This window comes from Ursus americanus, chromosome 19 (assembly GCF_024610735.1).
Source record: "Ursus americanus isolate L20-20 chromosome 19, mUrsAme1.1.p, whole genome shotgun sequence".
NCBI lineage: Eukaryota > Metazoa > Chordata > Mammalia > Carnivora > Ursidae > Ursus > Ursus americanus.
Window position 1 is genome coordinate 23,395,793 of NC_142145.1, and position 22,750 is coordinate 23,418,542.

The 22,750-nt window shown below is 49.3% G+C and overlaps 1 protein-coding gene across 2 annotated transcripts in view; it reads left to right on the forward strand.

Moving 5' to 3' along the window:
- The first annotated feature begins 9,076 nt into the window (after positions 1-9,076).
- MYO5B (myosin VB) overlaps positions 9,077-22,750 on the forward strand; it is a 340,915-nt gene continuing 327,241 nt past the window's right edge. Inside the window, exon 1 of one of the 2 annotated variants that reach the window (XM_087869830.1) lies at positions 9,077-9,183. In XM_087869830.1, the coding sequence (XP_087725956.1) occupies positions 9,109-9,183 (75 nt within the window). In that variant the 5' untranslated portion in view covers positions 9,077-9,108. Of the gene's footprint in view, positions 9,184-9,739; positions 10,196-22,750 lie in introns of those variants that run through there. The other variant, XM_087869831.1, reaches the window with a different exon arrangement.

Here is a 22,750-nt window from a genome sequence, read left to right on the forward strand (position 1 = left end):
TTCCTGCAAGAGAGTCATCCGAGCCACCCAGGTTACATCGGTAAAAAATACAAAAATCAGATTCTATCCCTGGCAGTTCCTGCGTCCTCTTCCAGACCCCTAGTCCCCATCTCGTGACATTCGTCTCTCTCTCCTCCCAGCCCAGCGCCCAGTGGGCAGGACTCCCCTCCTCTATCTACCCATCTCTCTTGCCTTTTTCTCCCATGAGGACACGTGGATGCCCCTCCTCGCCCCACCCACGGCAGGTTCTCCTCTCTCTTTTTTCTGCCGCCAACTCACTTATTCCTGATGTGTGCAGTACCCAACCCTCACCAGAGAATGTTCGGGAAATGGGATCTCCGAGACTGCTATGACCCCAGTTTGGACCAACATCATGTACAATCCGGCTTGGGGCTTCGTGCCACCAGGAGACTCCTGGGGATGGACTTTCAGGCGGCTTCCAGGCTTTTGTTATTTCAAATCATGCTGCCGTGGCTAAACTCACGAGCACATCAGGAATGTAAATTCCCGGAGTGGAATTTCTGGGGCAAAGGGAATGGGCGTTTCGATGTTTGATCATAATTCCCAAGCAGGCAGCAATATCCTCCTTGTGCTCCTGATTAACTTCAGAAAAGAAGGGGCTGATGGATGGCTGCAGGTCAGGGCCGGGAGCATGACCCTGGCCCCTTTCATGTTGCTTTAACTTTTTTGCGTATGTTTCAAGTCATACCGCAGATATCAGGAAATTTGTTGGCACATCTGAAAGGGTTGAAATGAACGAAGCCAGACCGAGTCAGAGGTGACTCCCGCATGACGTTACTTCAGTGGCCCCGTGTCCCTTGTGGTCTGGACAAGCCCCCAGACTGGCCCACGGCGCTCATGTCCTGCCTGTGGACAGAGCGCTTGACCTATTCTGTCACCCTGAAATGTGCCAGCAGACAGGGTCCCCCATTTCTTGCGTCTCCATCAAAGCAAAGGGCATCCTGTTCGTCAAAGCGCGTGTCTGTGGTCATACCAAAGATAAATTTTACATTGTGATCAGAATTTGGCGGTCCACTCGTGACCGTTCATGGCTCCCTCAGAGTGCTGTGGGAGGCTCTTAAGAACCACTGACCCCCCCAACCAAACAGATTTCCCAGGCGGTAACGTGAAGTCTGGGAAGGTCCCAGCGGTGGGTTCCAGGGATCCTGACAGCTGAGTAGATCACAGCATTGGGAATCGGAAGCAAGATACCAGGGCATCCAGGAGGAAGTGCTGCAAAAATTGGGAGGAAGGCATGAGATCTGGGCTTAAAGATGGGATCAGAGACCAGGGGGAAGACTGTGGTGGAGTGGCCGAGTCTTTCTCCAGAAAAACCTGGGTATGATACAGGGAATGGGACAGAGAGGAGGGCATCAGAGCAAGAGGGGGTTCAGGCCCTATAACCAGACTGTGACAGAGGCTTGGTTGTGAGAGTAAAGCAGGATCCCAGTGACTGGAACTGGAGTTGAGGCAAAGGAGCGTCAAGACCCACTTAGGCAATGTACTGACTTTGGACTTAAAACTGGCTGCAGCCCTGGGGGGGGGGGGGAGGTTCCCTGTGGGTGGTCCTGGAGGTGTGAGCAGTGGGGAGCCAGGGGCTGGACAGTTACTGCCCTGACCACTTGTGGAAGGAGCTTTAACACCAGCTGAGACAGGAATGGCCAAATGCTTGAACAATCAAAAGACAACTTTGTGAGAATTTTACATCCTGATTTATGGAGTAACACATGTTGAAATAGAAGCAGACCATAAACTTTCAGCTAGAGCAGAAAAATAAAAGGCTAAACGATATGCCCCTCTACACTCCAAAGCTGCCAAGGCTGGGGATGCAAATATTACTGGGGCGCCGGTCCGTGGCTGCTCAGGGACGGCCCTGGAGGGGAGGAGCCTCCTCGGCGCATGCTCAGGCCCAACCATGCTTCCGGGTCCTTCGGTGTTCCTCGCGAGTCTGGGCGCTCCCTGGGGCAGGGGACTTGCCTGTCACTTTGTTATCTCTGGTGCCTAGTAAATGCCCGGCTCTTGTAAAAGCGTGTTGACTAAATAGGTGAAGGTAAGAAGGAAGACTTTGTTTTGCATAAACGATAGCAGCTCCAGCCCCATGTTTTTCTTTTGATGGGACAGAACTGCCACCAGACAAGGACATCCTGAGATGTCACCTGTGCTGGGTTGAATTGTGTCTCCCCAAAAAGGCATGTTGAGGTCCTAACCCCTAGTGCTTCAGAATGTGACCTTATTTGGAAATGGGTTTATTGCAAATGTAATGAGATGAGATGGGTCATGCGGGATGGACTGGGTGGGCCCTTAATCCAATACGACTGGTGTCCTTATAAAAAGAGGAGAGGACAGAGAGAGACACAGATGCACGGGGAGAATGCTGTGTGAGAATGAAGGTAGAGACTGTAGTGAAAATATTACTGATGACAGTATTTGCTTCATTAAAGCAAATATGTAAAATGGTAACACATTCTGTTTGGGGGATTGTATTGTAAAGGGTTAACTTATCAGGCTTGGGGTGTTCAAATCCTTCGCATTCCAAAGGAAGAATGGTTCTTGATCACTTATTTGAGAGAGAGAGTGAGAGAGAGCATGAGAGGGGAGAGGGTCAGAGGGAGAAGCAGACCCCCCCCCCCCCCACGCTGAGCTGGAAGTCCAATGCGGGACTCCGGGATCATGACCTGAGCTGAAGGCAGTTGCCCAACCAGCTTAGCCCCCCAGGCGCCCCCATGCGGGTAGTTCTAACACAGACGTTCTTGTTCTTGGTTTTGCTCTAGAGTTACCTGGGAAGTGTTTAAAGACCACGCCCCAGAACAAGTAAATTGGAGCTTCTGAGAGGAGATACAGGGGTCCGCCTTCGTGAAGCAATTCCCAGGTCATGTGAATGTGTCACCAAGACGGAGAATCACAGCCTGAAAGGATGGGTAGGATTTGGAAACAGACAGCATTTTCCAGGCAGGTTGTATTAATTGACTAGATTGTGTAAGTAGCAGAAGCCCCGAGATCCATCCTCCGACAGCCTCTGGCTCTGATTCCCCCTGACTTCACCTCGGGATGTGAGGAAAGTCTCATCTGGAAGCGTGGGCCTCACAACAAGATGTCTGTTTGATGGTTCAAGTTTGATTTATTAATGGGGATATGGACTGAACGGTATGCTTTCTGAGCAAGGCAAGTGGGGAGAGATTGTGAATGAAATTCTGTGTCCCGCAGGCAGGGCTTGTGACCACCCACTTCTTAGTTCTTCCCAGAAATGTCCAGGCCAAGAGTCGCTGGGCTGCTAACCAGCTGTGTGGCTTTGGGCGGGTCCCACCTCCTCTCTGAGTGTCAGCTTTCCTACTTGTAAAATGAGGAGGTTGGACGCTGATCTCCTTGAGACCCTTCCAGTTATGACTTTCAAAGATCAGGGAATTATGGAATACAGAAGAGGAGAGAAAAACCAAAAATAAAACTGGCTGTTGGGAAAAGTGTCCAGAAGAGGGAGCAAGATGCTGGGGATAAAGCATAACCGTGGCCCTGGCCATTCTTTGCAAAGGGATGCTGGAGCCTCTGGTTCCCTGAGAGCAGGCCTCGGTGAGGGGCAGTGATCCCAGGACTCCGGCTCAGAGTCACTTTTAGCAGGATGTGTAGACTGTGGCATGCAGGCTCTTAATTTGCATTTTCTTTGATCTACACCACCTCATTTTTCTACTCCCTTTTCTCCATTCAAGCTCCGATAGACATGCCATTCCATTCTGGGGGTCATTCCAGTTATTTATATAACAGGCCTGGGTCCTGTGAATAGCTCCCATGAGCAGAGATTTTGGGGGTTTTGGGAAAGTGTAAACTCCACCTTTTTCTCATCCTCTTCCCCCAAGAAAATAATCTAACCCTTTTGCAGCAGTCAGGGTGCCTCATAGGAAGCAAAACCCTTCATTACATTTGGGATTAAAGCCAAGCTTTAAATGAAACCCCCACCGAAGAGAACAAAGGATTTACAGTCTTACCGATTGCAAAGGACTGGTATCAAACCTTCCCGAGGAGCAGTGAGGAGCGAGCTTTGAGATGGGGGTTTTCTACCCTTGAGGTTCTCAGTTCAGCATTCGTGACAACAGATCTAGACCTTCTTTGGTGTCAGGAGCGAGGTGGATGGAGGGCAGCCACCAGAGCCCACACCCTGCCCCCTGGAGGTGTGGTACAGCGCAGCCTCCCACCCAGTGGCAGAGTCTACAGCAACCTTGTCAGTGAAAATCCAGTCTCTGCTTGAATTACTCCCTGGACAGCACACTCACTTCCTCACGAGAGGCCAGTTTCCCTCTTCAGCAGTTTTTCTGATTCGAATGTTGTACTTGATCTTTGCAGTTGTCCTCTAACTTCCTCCCTGCGGTCTGAGTCTGGCCTCCACGAGGCAGAACCAGCCTCATCTCTCTTTCGCATGACAGATTTTCAAGTATTTGAAAACAGTTATGACGTCCCCATTTCTCGGGTTGGAGTACCCAGCCCTCCGAATTCCTCAAGGTCCTGAGTCCTTTCTTTCCCCCACCTCCCCCTGCCAGCATCTTCAACATCCCCACATGGTAGGGCTCCCCCCTCCTCACCACTCCCCTCCACCCCACCCGGCAGTGCAGGAATCCAGGTTGGGTTCGGTGTCAGGGTCTCCCCCATATGGAGGGTAACAGAAGTCCCTGCTTAAACCCTCAGGGGCTGAGTGCTAGCTTAGAACAGCAGAAAAATACACTTGCGTTGCCCTCAGAAAAACTCAGAGATGACCCTGAAGAAACTGCAAAGTTGAAAGCATTCCACGGCACCAAGGCTATTAATGCTGTTTTATTTTATTATTATTTGTATTTGAGAGAGCGAGAGAGCACACAGGAGCATGAGCAGGGGGAGTGGGAGAGGGAGAAGCAGGCTTCCCGCTGAGCAGGGAGCCCGATGTGGGGCTCGATCGCAGGACCCTGAGATCATGACCTGAGCTGAAGGCAGACGCTTAACCGACTGAGCCACCCAGGCGCCCCTGTGATGATGATGATGATGATGATGATGATGATGATGATGATGTAAGCTCTAAGCCCAACGTGGGGCTTGAACTCACCACCCCGAAAGCAAGAGTCGCATGCTCTACCGACTGAGCCAGCTGGGTGCCCCAGTTAATGCCATTTTAAATCCTATATTCCTGGGGCACTTGGATGGTGCAGTCTTTAAGCATCTGCCTTCGGCTCAGGGCATGATCCCAGCTTTCTGGGATCGAGCCCCACATCAGGCTCCTCCGCTAGGAACTTGCTTCTTCCTCTCCCACTCCCCCTGCTTGTGTTCCCTCTCTCGCTGGCTATCTCTGTCAAATTAAATAAAATCTTAAAAAAAAATAAATCCTATATTCCTAATAAAGACTTAATTTGGTAGTTTGTTCAGGAGGCTGCCGCTTGCTCGATGGGCTTTGGACTTTCTTGCTTTCAGGCTCTCCAAAGGGATTCTGAAAAACCATGTCATGTTTCCACACATTTTTAGTTTAATAACTAAAATTTTAATAAGTTCAGATAGTTGCAGCAGATGCAATTTTTGGCATATTGTACAGATTGTCAGCTTAAAATAAAATAAACTTTTAAATAAATTCAATGGGTTCTCACTGCCACAGCAATTTGATACCCTCTGTTGCTTGTTAAAGAGAACACATAAACAAGTTCTTTAAACATTCATTTTTTTGAGCTTGAAACTCCATTCCACTTTCTCTACAGAATTTTGGTCCACATTTTTATGCTAGAAACTCTTTTAACAACCATCCTATAATACTTACCTGTAACAAAAATATGTATGTGAACTAATATATTTTAAACCATTTCTAGTGGCCTAGTATTATTATCCTGAACTGAATGATCACAGATGGCGTTTTTATACAACTTCAAAAATCTATTCTGATTTTCATTATCGACATAGGTGCTATATATTTATATACATTAATAGACGGGAAAGGAAGTTCTATTAGAATACCGTCCCTCAATTCTTTGTATTCTTCAGAGTTGCCAAAAATCACATAGTGATTCATCAGAAGATTATTTTTAATGATCTGTTGGCTGACAGGGGCGCCTGAGTGGCTCAGCTGGTTAAGTGTCTGACTCTTGATTTTGGCTCAGGTCATGATCTTGGTGTCCTGGGATCAAGCCCCCTTGGGTTAGCGCCCCCTTGGGTTAGCGCTCAGCAGAGAGCCTGCTTTTCTCACTCCCTCTCTCTCTGCTCCTCACCACCCCCTCAACCCCATCACATGCATTCTTTCTCAAATAAATAAATCAATCTTTTAAAGAAAATAACCTGCTGGCTGACACCTGGTTTGGGTCTTTCTTCAGTTTTTTTTGATAACAGAATTGGAATCCACGTGCCCTGCATGGAATACCTGGCTCCTTTAGGAGTCGCTCATGTTATCAACACCAAAGTTTCTAACTGTCGTTTTGTTTGGTGTCCTAGAGGCTCTTGCTGCCCCAGTAAAGCACCATCCAACTCCTCGGGAGGACTGAGAACCGCACCTTTCTTTTGGGAAGTGAGGAGGGAGATCAGATAATGAGCCCCCCTCACTGGCGGCCTGTTTGTTGGCAAATCAGCGTCTAGATTTGCCAGGGCACATGGAGACTTAGGGTCTGGACACTGACTCCTTTAAGACAGATTATGGACTAGAACTCCTTGAAAGCTCTTGGCGTACGCCAGGGGACCACGCACGCTATAAGGAGACGGCTGCCTTGGAGGTAGGAGCGTTCGGGCAAGCAACCTGCCACGAGGGGACGAGAGAAAACCGCTGGGATGCAGTTCTTACCAGTAAGCCAGTCATCACAGAACACTCTTTGTATGTGATTTTATTAGTCATCTTTTGATGCTTCACAAAGCACCGCAAAGCTCAGTGGTTTAAAACAACACTTGCTTATTATCCCACAGTTTCTGCAGGTCCCAGACTTTATTTTCTGTGTCTTTAATTGAGACACAGCATTTCTGAATCCTCTGCTTGAGGACGTTTCACGTGGCTACAATCAAAGTGTCAGCTGGGGTCGTGGGCTTCAAGTCCAGTCTGGAGGCTCAATGAGCAAGGAATCCACTTCCACGCTCACTCATTTACCTACTGGGAGAATTCAGTTTGAGCGGACCCTACACCAGCTGGGATACTTATTAAACATGCAGACTCACGGACCACACGTGGACCAATGGAATTAGCACCGCCTGGTACCCATCATCCTGATACACGTTGAACCACGAGCGTAAAAGCAAGTGCTTAGGCTCTAGAGGGAGACAGAGTGTAGTTGAGGGCCTGCTCTCTGATCCAGAATGTTCCTCCCAGGGGCCTTACCTTTCTCATCTGTGAAATAGATTTATTATTCAAACTTCTTTAGAGGATTGCTCCGAGGCTCAGAGAAGATCACAGAAGAAAAGCAGTTGGCAAGTTTCCTGGCACAAAGTAAATTTTAAAATGTCTTCATTATTATTCAAAGGAGGGAAAGACCACATCTGATTGTGAGATTAGAAATTCACAAAGCTCTGGCCAAGAGTAAGATTCTCCTCAGGGAGGTGATTCAGGTTAGTCAGGATGAACTGAGCTTTTAATCTTCGCCAGGTATGATAGAAGCTAGAAGGTTGGAGGCAAGTTGGGGGTGGGGAGGAAGGATGGAAATAAATGAGTTTCAGGGAAATGCTAGGTCCTGGAGGGATTGCTAGCGTTGTCTATTGGGCAGGTGGAAAGGTGGGTCTACAGTGAGGTTAGAATTAGATTTGAGAGTTGACAATGCAGTGAGAGGCAAGATGGGGGGTGTGTGGATGAGAAGAAGAGATTGGGAAATGGGCCACAGTTTTATTGAAGAACCAGCAAACAGAGTTAGAAAAGGACATCATGAAGGTATGGTTAGAGAGGCTGGAAAAGCAAGAGGAAAAAAATGAGAGACGCTAAGGAGATGGTTGAACCTGAGTGGGGAGAGTCCTTTACTACCCCAGGATTCAGAGGGAAAAGGCAATTTCAGTAGGATGGGGGGTGAGTAGAATCATTTAGGAAGGGACTAAAGCAGCTATTCTTAACCTTGGTTGTCATTAGAACTACCTGGGAGCTCTTAAAAATCCTTTCACCCAGGCAGCACCCCAGACAAGTAAAATCAGGATTTCTGGGAGTGGGCACCAGGCGTTTGTTTTTGTAAAGGTGCAGAAGGTGTTGAGAACCCGTGGATCGTGGACGACTGGGTTTAAGTGGAGCCAGCTGGTACAAGCTACCACCTGAAGAAGTTTAGCAGGAAAGGAGAACAGAGAAAGAGTTGCTGGTACAGAGACCCCTGATGGCGCGTGGTGGTGAAGCCGAGAAGGTCCAGAGCAGAGGTGGGGACAGAGCTTTAGCAAGGGGTTTTTCTTTACCCAAAAGGGGAGAATTCCTTAGAGAGGTATGAAAACAGAGTGCCGGCTCCACCCCCAGCCTTTCTGACTCAGTAAGTCTGAGGCCTGACAATTTGTAGCTCTAAACTTCCCAGGTGATGCTGATAGCCCAGGGGGTCACACTTGGAGAACTACTAGAAAACAGGAAAGGAATCTATGCAGACAGATTTTGAGTGAGAGATCAGTGGTGGAGCCATTTCCTTTCTGCTCCAGCCAGTGATATGAAGGCTCCATTTCAAATCCAAGAAGAGTTCTCTGAGCTTTGGTCACTGCATTTGTCCACCTTGGAAGTACAATCTTTTAGAATTAGGGAGGAGCTTAAAGATTCAGACACTAGGGTCCCACTGGTCACCAATCAGAATTCCTGAGGGTGGGGTTCCTACCTTGGATCTGGTAAAGCTCATTGAGGAGGCACAGTTGTGAAGGGCTGGGCAGGTAAATTAAATGGAGCTCCTGCATTCTACTGGGAAGGTCTTAAGTGGGAAGGGTTTAAAAAGCACCTTCCAGGGCGTGTGGTTCCAGAACACTTTCTGTGGCGGGGATGGATGTATACGCTAGCCAGGAGCTACCCTCAGAGGCCACTCTTCATGCAGGTACAAATACCATCTTCTAGATAAGCCGAGGTCCCTTTCTTCCACAGTACCTGCTTTACCTTCCGCCAACTCCACCCCCTACTTGCCTTTGGACTGAGTTTTCCTTTTTTACTGTAGGTAGAAGAGGGATTGACGCTGCAGCAGGCAGCCAAATGCCATGGGGTGGGGGGAGACAAAAAACGAAGTGGAAAGTGGCAGAGCTGGAGAGTGCGCACGTAAGAGAGAAGAAAAGGTAAGACTTTCCAGAAAAGCGAACAATTGATCTTCTGCTGGGGGTGGGGGTGGGGGCGGCTAGTTTAGTTGGAAGCCTTGGGTGAAACAGGCAAAACAAATAGAGAAGCTACGAATCCCACTTCTCTAGTAAGGACTTTAGCCCAGGGAGCTCTGTTAGACGGAGACCATCGTTGGTACAGCCATCTCCCCTTTTATAACATCCCATGACAGAACTGAATTTTAATAACGAGAATTTTGAACGCAGCCACGTAAAGTCCGGAGGAAAATGTATGGAAGCTTTCAGCCGTAGACGCTTTTATTTCTCTATCTCCTCCCTCCTCCTCCCCCTCGCCCTCTGTTACTTCTCTTTCTCGTCTGCACTCTCCCTGCCCAGCTTCTCCCGAGAGCGAGCCAAGCGTGGCGCGGCAGGTGCCGCACCCTGGGCGCACCTGTGCCGGCGTGCGCTCGGCGGCCAGCAGGGGGCGGCCGGCGCCGGTTCCTCGCCCGGCCCCGCCCCCGGCCCCGTGGACCCCGCTGCGGCGGGGGCGCGGGAGGGCGCGTCCAGCCCGGCCCCCGCAGGGCTCAAAGGCGGCGGCCGCAGCGTACCGGCCGCCCGTTCCGCTGCCCTCCTCCTCGGTCTTTGGCCCTCCCTCCCGGGCTCCTGCACCTCCTCCCATACCTGAGCGGGGAGCGGCGCCGCGCCGCCTCCTCCCCCGCCCGCAACTCCTGCCCGGCTGCAGCTGCGTCGCCACCGCGGGAGTAAAGGTCGCGCCGGCCGAGAGCGAGCTGGCTGCGGCGCCTCCAGGAAGCCGGCGGAGCAGGTCCCGCGGAGAGTGAAGAGACACCGGGAAACTCTCGGCCGGCCCGGGAAGATGGCGCCACGCGGGCCGGCCGTGGACTGAGAGCCGAAGGGCGGAGAGGAGTCGGGACCAGCCGCTCGGCGGGGCACGAGGGAGGGCCGCACGCCAGGCACGGTGCCCCGGCTCGGGCCGGTCCGCGGGGTCATGTCGGTCAGCGAGCTCTACAGCCAGGTGAGTGCGGGCCACGCGCCGCGGTCCCGGCCGCCCAGGTGAGGGTGAGGGTGAGGGCGGCGCGCTGCCGGACGCCGCGGCCCTCGGGGGCGCCCTCTCGAGCGGTCCCGGGAGCCGCCTAGCAGCCTCCCCCTCGCGTCCTCCCCCGCACCCAGAACTTCGGGTGGCAGAGAAAGTTTGGCCGCTCCGGGAGCGTCCTGCGCTGACTGGCCGCGGCTCCCGGCGGCCCCGCGGCGCCCGCTCGGCAGCTCTGCCCCCGGCCAGGACTCGTCACCCCTTCCCCGACGCCCTGCTGTCCCTTTCCTGGCCTTGGCTCTGCCAAACTTCCTGGTCTGTGGCCGGGGAGGGGGGGGGCGCGCTCGTCCCTGCCAGCGCGGAGCCCGGGGCGTGGGGCCAGCCCCGCTGCCGCCCCTTCCCTTGCCCGTGGACCCCGCTCCAGCCGCTCTGCAGCGGCAGCTTGCAAGGGCGTCCCTCTAAGGCATCCTTTGCTCCAGCGCACCAGTGGGGGGAACCCCGCACTTAGGGGATGTTCGCACACTTGAGGTGGAGAGCAGGGGACCCAACCTGCTATGAGGGGTTTGGGGTGGAGAGGGAGATAAGGGGTTGAGGGAGATGCTCAAAGACTCTGCGGAGACCCCAGGGAAGCGCGTTCCTAACTTGGTGGGGGAAGGCGCTAGAGCCTGCCCCTCTGCTTGGGTACCAGGAAGGCTTCAGTGACCGATGAGAAGGGGGTTGGAGGAACGCTGACCTGGGGGTGGAGTGTGGATTTCCAGGATGCCCTCAAGGTCAGCGGGGATGTGCGGGGCTCGGCCCCCACGGTCGGGAACAGGTGCGGCTGGGTGGAGAAGCTCTGCTTCCGCGGCACTTGTTTAAAGTTCGGGACTAGCCGCCACCTCCCCGAGTGCCCACGGCCGCGCCACCGCCGCGGGGCCCTACTCGGGTTTCAGCTTGGCATCGGACGGGGACGGGCCGGGGCCCTTAAGCCTGTGCCCCTCCCCCCTTCAGTAAGTTTTAGAGGTTTGCACGCCCGGTCTTTTCGGGGCTGTGACCTGTTTGCCAATGTCTTGTGCATCCGTCTGCGTGCAGAGTGGGTGTGGGGGTGGTGCGCGCGCGTGGGTGTGTGATTTGCAGGAGACCCGCCCCGGCCAACAGGTCTAGGCGGGGAGGAAGAGCTACTTCCGCATCCTCGCCTGGCTCTTGCTCCCAGCTGGCCCACGCGGGGCGAGCCCTGGGGCGGGGTGGGTCTGGCTGCTTCGTGGGACGAATTTTCTAATTTTTCCCGGGAAAAGAGCGGCGAGCTGGTGTGACACTCGGGTGGCTGCAGAGGCTGTAACCTGGCCGAGGGTGGGGTCCCGGCAGCCTTGTACACTTATTCCACCCCGACCGGGGCTCCCGGCCCAGATTGCAGATGGGCAACAGCTTCTGGAAAAGGGCGGCGAGCGGGGGAGGGGGGGGGAAGTTTGGTGAAAATCTCTGGCGCTTCTGGCTTTGGAAAGTGCCCCCACCCGCTTTAGCCCTGTGTGTCTTGGGAGGAGCCCTCAAAGCTCCGGCTTTCAGTCCCCCCACGCCCCTGCCCCAGCGGGTTGTCAGGAACTTAGACTAGAACTGGATCCTAGCGGGGGTGGGGAGAAGGACGGGGACACCTTAAGTGGAGTGCAAAGCGCTGCTTCGTTAACACACTGAAATGCACGGAGGTACTTACTTCTCGACTGCCTGCTTAATAAAATGAGCGTCTCAACGCCCGTACCTGCCATGTGCCGCAGAGTCCTTTATCAAATAATTGTATTACGTGAAGCTAATGGATAACTGAACAAACCTGTAACTTTCAAAGCCCTGATTTTGAAAAACAAGATCGGATTGCTTTTAATAGCCCGCACTTTCAGGAGAAGACACTGAATTTTTTTTGTTAGATAAATGAGTGTATTGCATGTTAACTATTAGAAATGAACCCTAGTGGAAGTCGGAGCCAAAGTTTGAGGGTAATTTTCTGGGCTTGTGGTAAGGACTAAAACTGTCTTAAGAAAAACGTCTTGGGACAACACAATTCAATTGAAGTGGCTTCATAGGTGTGAGGGTTTGACACCAACTCCAAGTATTAGAATGCCTTTGAGGGGCTGGGGGACTTTATCTGGGTGTGTGAGGGGTTTCTAGTTCTTAATCACTTTTAGGTAGATGAATCTGAAATTGAGACTTCCTGTGGCTCACCCGGTAGCTTCCAGATTGAATTTTGAGCAGTTGTTCCTTGGCAGAGTTAAACAGACTTAAGCTTTACTACGAGAAGCCCTTGCATTGTTTCTAACCATCATCACCCTACTGGCTAGGCTGGCTTCTCAGTATGCATACGAATCACAAATTACAGAGAAATCGTGCCTGCTGCTGAGGTTCATCGTCCTAGGGAGAAGATTTTTTTTCATTTTAGTGTGTTAAAAGTCAATGTTCCCCCTTTTAACTTGCTAGGCTGGTCTAACGTGATGAATGCTGGATCCAGGCACGCACTGTAATGTATTATGCATGATGGAAATAATTATCCATTATGTCAACAGCATTTATAAGTGGGATGGAAATATTAAAGCCCTTTAAGACTATACCTGTTGCTTTAGTGACCTAGTTGGAAGATATTATTGGAAGGAGACCTTTAGGTGCATAAATTAACCTGAAAGTACGCTTAATACATTAGTCTATTCCTACTTATTCTAGGAAAGACTTCCTTTTTTCCCTTCTCTCAAGCTACTGTTTTCTTGCTGTCGGCCTATCTGCAGGCTTCAACTGGAGGCTCTTATGCTACGTGAATTACTTTTGGACTTTAGTCCTTGACAATGGTTACTTCCCAACTTCCCATTAATGGGCATGTCTGTTTTCAGAAGACCCCAACACCTCACCTTTGAGAAATTGCTCCCTCCCTCCAGTGAGACTTTTCTGGGTGGGAAAAGAGTCTATGTCAGACACTTTGAGGGTGATGTCAAGGTGAGTCAGCCCCCTCTTACTCTTCACGGAAAGCTGGAGCTGACGATGGGCGGTTGTGTCACAAATGGCATGTATGTGGCAAGTATTCATACTTCTGTGGGTTGGAAACATGGGCTAATTTGATTTGTACAGGTCCCAGAAAGACACCGGAGCACGTGCAAGCATGGGAAGTACAACTTCATTGTGATGATTGCAGAAAAGTCTGTTTTTCATCCAGAAGAACCCTTCTATAAATATTGCTTTCAGATGAGTCTTTCAGCAGGCTGTTCTGACTTTAGCCAGCAGAGTGACAGGGAGGTCGCCAGATTGAAGCAAGTTCATTTTTTAATTGAGTGGTGTGTGAGCAGTGGACTTTGTCGAGTGCTGCTAGCTCACTGGTGGACCTACCCTGTGTATGTTAATGGGGGCTCTGTCCTCTGCTTTGCCTGTGCATCCAGTATGCAGGTGTCTCCCAGGTGTCAGTCTGGAAAGCAGCAGGAGCCACCTGCCACCCTTGGGGGCACTAAGGACTCAAACTTCTACCTGTTGGCTCCAAGTGCTATTTCAGCAAAGTGGTGATGGTAGGCACGAAAGCGGAAGCAGGTGCAGTGCTCCTCTGCCGGCCCTTGACCCTCCTCCTGTACGCCACCTGGTACTTGCTCACTCCTGCTAGCACCAGTGTCTGTCAAAGGTTCCCGGAGCCTGAGCGTGCACCCCCTGCCCCGGACCACCCTTTAACTAATGGGAGTATAACGGCAGTAGCTTCCAAACCCCCCAACCTTGGAAACAGGACTGCCCTAAAGTGAGGCGGCTCCTCTTTCCAGAGCTGTGCAGGTTGAGCCAAAGTTCCACTGCCCGCCGCCTTTCCCTTCCTTGTCCCACCTCCCTATCCCTTTGTCCTGGGAGCACGGCCTAATGGATCGCTTGAACCGGGATCATCATCATAGGATCTGATTCGGGGAACCATGGTGGCTTGGCTGAGTGGATGTTGAGAAACTCAAGGGCTCTGGCTTCCTTATGGTCCTATGAAGCTAGGTAGCCGCACAGAGGCCGCTCACGTGCTCCTGCCTTCCTCCTTGCCTCTTGCTGCCTTTCCCATCCCTAATTCCCACTCCCTTTCCTGTCTGCTCCCCTTCCTCAGATGGGCTTGTAAAGCCAGCGGGCTCTTCTTGGCGCTGCTGGTGAGCGTCAGAATTCCAGAGTTTGCGTGCATATTGTCACTGGTTCCGGGCATGTTCCCTGCCTGTTATGGGAATGCACCGAGGGAGCTTGCCCTGCCCCAACGGCCTTGTCAGTGGTTCTTGTCCTTTGTCCCCAGGTAGGTTGAGCACACCTAGAGAGCGGAGGACCTGGCATGCATTTTTGGGAGCCTCTGGTGTGTTTAGCACTGTGCCTTGTACTTAAGAGATGCTTAAGAGCTTGTCCCCCGATTCCACCCTAAAATCCCCCTGCCCCAGGTCCTGCTGGAATTTCCTTGTAGCTCTTTGCTGACACCAAGTCTCCCCCCTTGGGCCTCTTGGGAAAGCTTGCATTCTGGCTGCTAGTTTCTTCCAGTTTCCTTTGAGTTAACGTGCTCCTAATAGTTCACTTGACTAGCTGCAGGGAAGCCACCCATTAGAAGGCTTTCTGACAGCTCTAGGTGTGGTCAGTCTCTCTCTGTATACCACTGTACTTATTTTGTTCATAGAGCTAGCACTCACTTGCTGGTTGGAGAGCCAAGGCACCTCCTTGAGTAGAAAATACATTTTTTTTTAAAGATTTTATTTATTTGACAGACAGCCAGCGAGACAGGGAACACAAGCAGGGGGAGTGGGAGAGGAAGAAGCAGGCTCCCAGCAGAGGAGCCTGATGTGGGGCTCGATCCCATAACGCCAGGATCACGCCCTGAGCCGAAGGCAGACTCTTAACCGCTGTGCCAGCCAGGCGCCCCAGAAAATACATTTTCTAAGGTCTGGCAAGGTTTTTTTTTTAATTTCCTGTGGTAATGGTCAGCTATAAACTATAATGCTTAGAACCTTTAAGTCCGAATCCAGCTTTCCCTAAGTGATAGTGTATTTCAGTATACATAGTTTTCAAGGTAAACTTGTATTAGTTGAAATAGTTGGCCCATTATATATTTCAGTAGGCTCCCAGAAACCACATTAAAAAGCAGTCCATTTAAGAGCAAAACATCTGTTCTGATGGGTTTGTCTGCACAAACATTTTGCATCGTCATTGGGCAATAAAACCTAAAATGCACAAAGTTAACAATACAGCATTACCCATGGGTCGGGGAGAAGCACAGGTACTGTTACAGGTGTCTTGTGGAGGCAGCAGTCCTGTGTGCCGGGGGAGGGGAGCTTCCTTTAGCAGCGGTGGGTTGTGACTGGGCCTTGAATGAACAGGATTTGAATAGGCACGGAGGGTGGAAGGAGGGCATTACTGGGAGAGTGAGAGGAAGCGAGGGGGGAAGGGATGAGCAAGACTGATTTGGGGGTAGTAGCCATAGTAATAGCTTAGCTCTTGATCATGAAGTAATTTTAGACTCCTGGAACAGTTGCAAAAAAAGAATACCATGGAGTTGGCGTGTTTATCCAAATTCCCCCAATGTTAACACCTCCTATAAGCACAGCCCAGTTGTTGAGATGGGGAGATTAAGATTCATACAGCATGAACTGGGTCTTCCTTTTGGAAGTTCGCCAGTTTTTCCACTAATGACTTTTCTCTGGGCCAGGGTCCCTTTTAGGATTCCACATTGTTCAGCATCTTAGTGCCTTTAATCTCCAGTTAGGAACTGTTCCTCAGTTTCTTCTCTCTTACAACATTGGTGGTTTGAGTATTGGTCTGTTGTCTTGTGGAAAGGCCTTCAGTTTGGATAACCCTGATGTGTTCTGCTTACATGGAGTTTAGGAATTTTTGCTAAGAAAGCATCAGGAGCGATGGGTCTTAGTGCCCCATTTCAGGAGATCTGTGCTATCAGCGTGTCCCATTTTTGATGGTATCCCTTCAGTTAAAGTGATGTCTGTCAGTTTTCTTTGAGGGGTATATACATACTAAGATATGGGTGCTAGGTATGCTTATACTGATTTTTTTATAGCTGCTTAGGGATTATTGAGCCTAGAATTCAACAAATGTCTGATTATGTGGGCAAGGGCAGGAGGAGTCAAATACGAGCTTGAAGTTTGCTGCTTGAGGATGGACAGAAAGGTTGGGATGGGGGCAAGGAATACTTGATATTCTTTTTTTTAACCTGTTCAGTTTGGGGCGATAAAAATACCTGCCACTTAGGGACGCCTGGGCGGCTCAGTCGGTTGGGCATCTGACTTCGGCTCAGCTCATGATCCCCGAGTCTTGGGATCAAGTGCTGCATCGGGCTGCTTGCTCAGTGGGGAACCTGCCACTCTCCCTGCTTGTGCTCTCTGACAAAATCTTAAAAAAACAACAAAACAAAACCCAAAAAAACACCTTTCCACCTAGATGAACATATATTTTGAGGATCTATGAGCTTAAAGGAGAAATGTTAGGGTCTGGGGGTTCTTACAAATAAAAAGGATGGGGTGAGATTTTTCTCTAAAGAAATGCAAATCTTAAACATGATTTTAATAAAGATCAGATTATGACCTTGGGGTGGGCAGTCCTGGCGTCTGGTCATGATCTTGGTACGGACTGTCCTGGGTATGTGGTTAAATGCTTAGCTCTGACACCTTGGAATAGATGCATTCTGAGCCATTATTATTATTTTTTAAGATTTTTAAAAATCTGAAACCAGGATGGTACCTGCTTCCTAAGACTCCTGGAGGATCACGTGCTCTAAGATGCGAAGTGACTGCCTGGTGCAGTGTGGGCTTAACTGTTGATCAGCTTGTTTCCCCCCTTGAGTCGTAGTGCTGGGTGCTGGCCTTTTCCCAGAAGCCTAAAAGGTTCCCCTCTTCCACTGTCCTCTGGGGAATGAGCAAGAGCAGTTTGAATGAAGTTTTCACTTGAAGCTGTGCTTTCTGCTCTTTCACTGAAGTTCTTAAGGGAAACTTAAACATTTTTTACCATGCTTCCACCCCCGCCCCCGTTAATACAAATTATTGAAAGAATTCCTACAATGTAGGAAAGGCAAAGGCTCTGTTAATCTCTTTCCCAGAAAGCACTACTGTTAATCACTTATGTATAGTTTCCAGAACTGTGTTCAATAGGGTGTTCCTGAGCACTTGAAAGGAGCCTGGCCCAAATAGAGAGGAGCTGGAAGTATTTAACACCCCCCCCCCCCGATTTTAAAGACTTAGTACAAAGATATATGTAAAATCTCATTTATACCGTTGGTTAAATGTTGAAATACTTTGGATGTACTGGGCTAAGGTATTGGATTCACCTATTTTTAACATGGCTACTAAAAAATTTAAGATTCCATATGTAGTTGGTTTCTATTAGGCTTCACTGCTTTATTGACGTACAGTATAATGTATACTTAAGAAATGGGATCATGCTGTAGATATTACTCTAGATCTTAATCTACAGCTTTGTGCACCCCCCTGACCCCAGTAGCGTATAAAGGTAATTTTACCATTTAATGGCTGTATAATATGGCATATTATGGATTTGCCATAATGTTAACTGTTCCCATTTTGATGAACATTGATTTGTTATAATTTTTTATTGTGGAAAATGTTGCATAACATTCTTGGAACCTCTTTCAATTATTCACTTAGGATAAGTTCCTAAGAGTAGAATTGCTGGCATGCATATTTAGTCCTTAGTATGACCAGTAGCCTCCAGAAAACTGCTCTGTTCACCTCTCCCCAGCACGGGCGTTGTTGCTGTTTTTAAACTTACACTCCCTGATTCACTTTTGACTTAAAGTTGATTTCCCCTGGAGGATTGAGCATCTCTTCATATGCTTAGCGTGTTTACTTGTAATTTTCCTTCTCTTACCTGTATTAAGGTATATAACTAAGTTTTTGCTTATTGAACATGTTTAGAAATAAGTCCTAGAAACCAGAATATTCAGGATAAAACATACAGATCCTTAAAAAGGCACATTGGCATATATTTTCTCCATGTAGAGCTTGCACGTGTCTCTACAATTGGGGGGAAAGAACGGAACCCTCCTGCACTGTTGGTGCAGCTGCTATGGAAAACCTATAGAATTCCCTCAAAAAACTAAAAATAGAATTACCATATGACCTAGTAATCCCAGTACTGGGTATTCACCCAAGGAAAATGAAAACCCAGGTTCAAGGAGCTAGGATTGCTAATGTTCAAGGAGTCCTTTTTGAGCCAGGTTCTTTCTAAGTGCTATGTATTAACTCAATACTAACTCCTTCCTATTACAAGTGGTGGAGCTCGGCTTACGGGCTGGCTGGAGGCTGTACTCCTCTTACCAGGGAACTATGACCCCCAGGTGTCTGGCCAGGGGCGAACTTCTGCCTTCCACGAGTATTTGTTCCGTTGATAGTGGAACATCTGTATAGAAGAGTCCACACGGAGGGTGCTCTCTACCTAGCACTGCCCTGCCCCCAGCAGCAGAGAATCCTCCCAGAGGAGAAAAGATGGTCTGAATACAGAAAGGTGGGCAGATGGTCAGACCCTATAGTTCCTTCCTTTAGGAGCTCCGTGCTTTGTCTTTCTGCCACCACCACACTCCACTCCACAGGCATCCTGGTGCGTCTTCACACTGTCCCAAATGCAGGCATAATTGTTGGCTTTCCTTAGACCTTCTTGGCCCCCGAGGGGTTCACATCTTGAAGAGCTAAACGTGAGAAAAGGTGTAGGACACTCAAGCCGTGTAAACCTGGTGGACTGTAAATGTAACCACTCTGACTCCTTTCCAGGCACTTCGCCCGGCTCTGTGCCCCTAGTCCCCCAACTGCACAGCAAGAGCATCTTTCCATCCGCGCTTGGGGTCTAATGAGCGTTTTAGTCTAAGATACAAGCGGAGAGCCAGGCATGGTACTGTGGGAAGCTCTTTCCCGTCTGCTGGTTTAGTCCGGGCCATCTCAGACGAGGTTTCTCTTCCCCGCATCTGAGGAGAGCGCCTTATAGAGGGATAACCGGGACCCAGACCACTTTCTGCCATAAGTGTAGGTGCCTCTCAGGGGCTTTGTCCAAGCGCTGCAGAAGCCACCCCCAAGCAGGGGCAATTTAGGTGGGACATGGGGGGGGGGTGTCCTCACGTCTGTATCCTGGCGTTAGATGAGCGCTGGTAATATCTTGCTAATTTGCTGTGGGAATGATCAAGCTTCGAGATCTGAGCTACAAGGTAATGGCTCATAATGCTCCTCTTAACGTGTATTCACTGGCTCCTAAATTACTGCCCTCTTACGAGCGATTCTGCTACTGACGTGGACCCTGGAGCCTGGTCTCTCCTTGGCTGGAGTTAGGGGAGGGAATGAAAAGGCCCATCATGAAAAGTTTAACGATTTTTCCCAGCGAGCTTTTGCCAAAACGTGTTGTGATGTGAATACCTAAGTGAGCAAGAATGTCCAGATGCTTTCTGCATGGAATTCAGAGACTTGCCTTTTTATGTTCTCGGCACCAAATTCCGGTCCCCTGGCTTGGCGACCAGGCTCAGCAGGTAAACGTACCGGACGGGACTCCAGTCCCTGTGTTCTGACCTGGGTACTTGTCGTCTTTGGGGAAGATGAAAAGGTAAAAATCCTTGAACTGGTGAACTGTGCCATATCCAGCTTTTTACTTTGTGTGCCCTGGCCATTCACGTGGGACTCTCTCAATAACTGGCCACCAGGCCCCAGTACGGTCTTGCCAATGATAGGATGTACACTTAGAAAATATGACCTCAGCTTTTATGCTGCTAGCCTGAGTGCTCTAGAGAATACGTACAGAACAGTACCACTTCTAGGGGCTCCTGAAATGAGCAAAATGGACCGTGTTGGAGGATTATATATATAAAATCTCCAACGTATACACACATACACATGTAGGATGAAACTGAGTGGCGGGGGGGTGGGACCAGAATGGTGGTAACCTGGGGGAAGTGGGAGTGGGGCCTTTAGCAGTTTGCTAGATCGCATGGTGAGTTCACAGATACTCGTTACTGTGCTTTACTATTACATATCTGACGGATTCTGAAAATAGGATGTTACGAAGCCAAATTTTACAAACCTTTGAAATAGCTAATTCTGGATTTCTTATGCATGTGCAATTGATGGTTGAGTGTGCATATTGGCAAGGTTGCTCTCATTCGAGATGTAGGTTGAATTTTCTCCCGTCCCTTGGTTCCCAAGATAAGTTTTTGCTTACTGCAGAAACTCCGTAAATGTTGTTGAACTGGTTTAAAGCCTTTCTGTACTCCCCTCCTGTTTCCACGCCATGGAACTTCGAGGAAAGGCCTTTTTGCCACTAAGGAGCCAGCTTTACTGTAACATTTTCTCCTGTCATTTCGGCTTTTGGCTTCGGGTACCCGGTGGAAGGCCCATCTGTTTCCTCTGGCACTTTCCTAAACCTATGAATGTGGAGCCCCTGTCAGGAGATAATTGTTTTTCTTTTTTATTACTGTGCCTAAAGGCTTTGCACAAGGTGTGAATGTGGAATAACAGCAAAGTAACATCTGTGGACATGAAAAGCTAATAGAACTGCCTCGTTCTTGAGTATCCTAACCTATGCACAATTATGATCACACATTTTTTTGCCTTTCCTAAGGTGGTCATTTACATTAAAAGCATAATCTTTTTATTCCCAATCCAACTTGATTAATGGTCTCAGGCAGATGTCCATTATCCCTGATGGGGGTTGGGGACAAATACTGACCTCCATTCTTCATGTGAGCTCAGACAAAGCCAGTGGCTTTCAGGAGAGTTGATGACTCAGGAAAGAAAAATTAGGCTGAGTCGGTTTCTGGTGTCTTCCCTCACACAGGTGATCCTCAGTCTTCATCTGAAGATTGATCCTTGGATTGATCACTAAACCAGCAAGCGTCCAGGGCGTGTTCTACCTGCTGGGGTATGGTCACAGCCCATCTCTGCAAAGGAGTCTTTTGATCGTGCATTCTCCCAATCCAGTGGTTCATTTGTATGAATAAGCTTGAAGAAGGTATTAGTATGTTAAAAGGAGATAAATTGCATTATCAGATTTCATCATTTTCAATTTGCCTATACTCACTAATGAGGGCCAATGTTTGTTTATAAAATGAGGACAAGGTTTCCTCAACCAGAAACTAGTTTCTTTGCTGTCAAGCTGCTCGCTCCTTTGTCCTTTTACCGTGTATATACACGTAACTGTCACAAACTGCACACCAGAATGGTGAGAGTGCCCTTACGATGAGACAGGCCCGGACATGCCGGTCACAGTCGAGCCAGTCGAACAAGTGCTTTTTGCTGCAGGGTGGCCTCTTTGCAGAGGTACCAGGGGCTGGAGCTCAACACCTCTCCTGAAATTGGCTTCAGGTCTGATGTGTTCTTTCCCCCTTGGATGGTGGTGATCTCCCTACGCCTGGGAGGCAGGCCTTTCTGGCGATAACCAGGAGTTCCTCAGAGAACTAGTTTGGTTGAGTGAGGTAGGTGTTCACGGACCTGCGTTTCTGTTACAGACTAAGTGACTCGAAGGTGCTGGTGCCAGGTTTGTGTGGCTGCTGCCGCCTCGTCGTCGTCCTCTGGAGTTAAGCTCGACTTGGAATGATCTCAGTGGGTCTGCGTAGATCCTCCGTGGTTATCAGGAAAAGATTCCTTTGAATGTAGCCGTTCTGGTCTGCTTGATTAAAAAGTGAAAGGCTCGGGGCGCCTGGGTGGCTCAGTCAGTTGAGCGTCTGACTCTTGATCTCGGCTACAGTCTTGATCTTACGATTTTGAGTTCAAATCCTGCATTGGACTCTTTGCTGGGTATGGAACCTACTTAAAAAAAAAAATCTAAAGGCTCATTGGATTTTGTAGTTTTACTGACTTATAGTTCCTCTTAAATGTGTATGTTAATCTGACCAATACATGGACATAATTGCCTCAATGTTATGACAAGTCTACTAGCATTATCTTTTGGTTGAAAATCAAATGGAAAGCCCCTTCCACCTAATTTCCCAAAATGCTCTTTGTAGCATCTTTCCCCCTGCTATGCATCAGGCAGGATGGTAGACACTTGATATAAGAGAGGAGGGAGGGACAACATTATTCACAACAGTCAAAAGATAAAAGCAAGTCAGTGTCCATGCTGGATGAGTGGATGAGTGAAATGTGGTCTGTCCATACAATGAAGTCATTCTCAGCCTTAAGGAGATTGATACATGCGATATCATGGATGAACCTGGAGGACGTGACCAATGACCAATACTTTAGGAGTCCACTTACATGAGAGGTACCTACAGGAGTCCGCCTCGGAGGGCAAGTAGAATGGCGGTTGCAGGAGGGAGGGGAGAGTCCGGTTGGGTGATTTTATTGGTACAGAAGTTGAGTTTTACGAGAAGGTCTGGAGCTGCCCGGTGTGTGCTTGTATGGCAGTGTGAATGCACTTAATGTTACTAAACTATACACTTAAAAAGGGTGAAGATGGTGAATTTTCTACGTATTATACCACAAATTGGGGACAATAAAAGGAACAGGGAACATAGAGGTTAAGAGCATAACCTTTAGGCTGGATAGACCTGGGTTTGAGCCCTGGTTCCCCGTTTACCGGCTGTGTGACCTTAGGTGATTGCTCAGC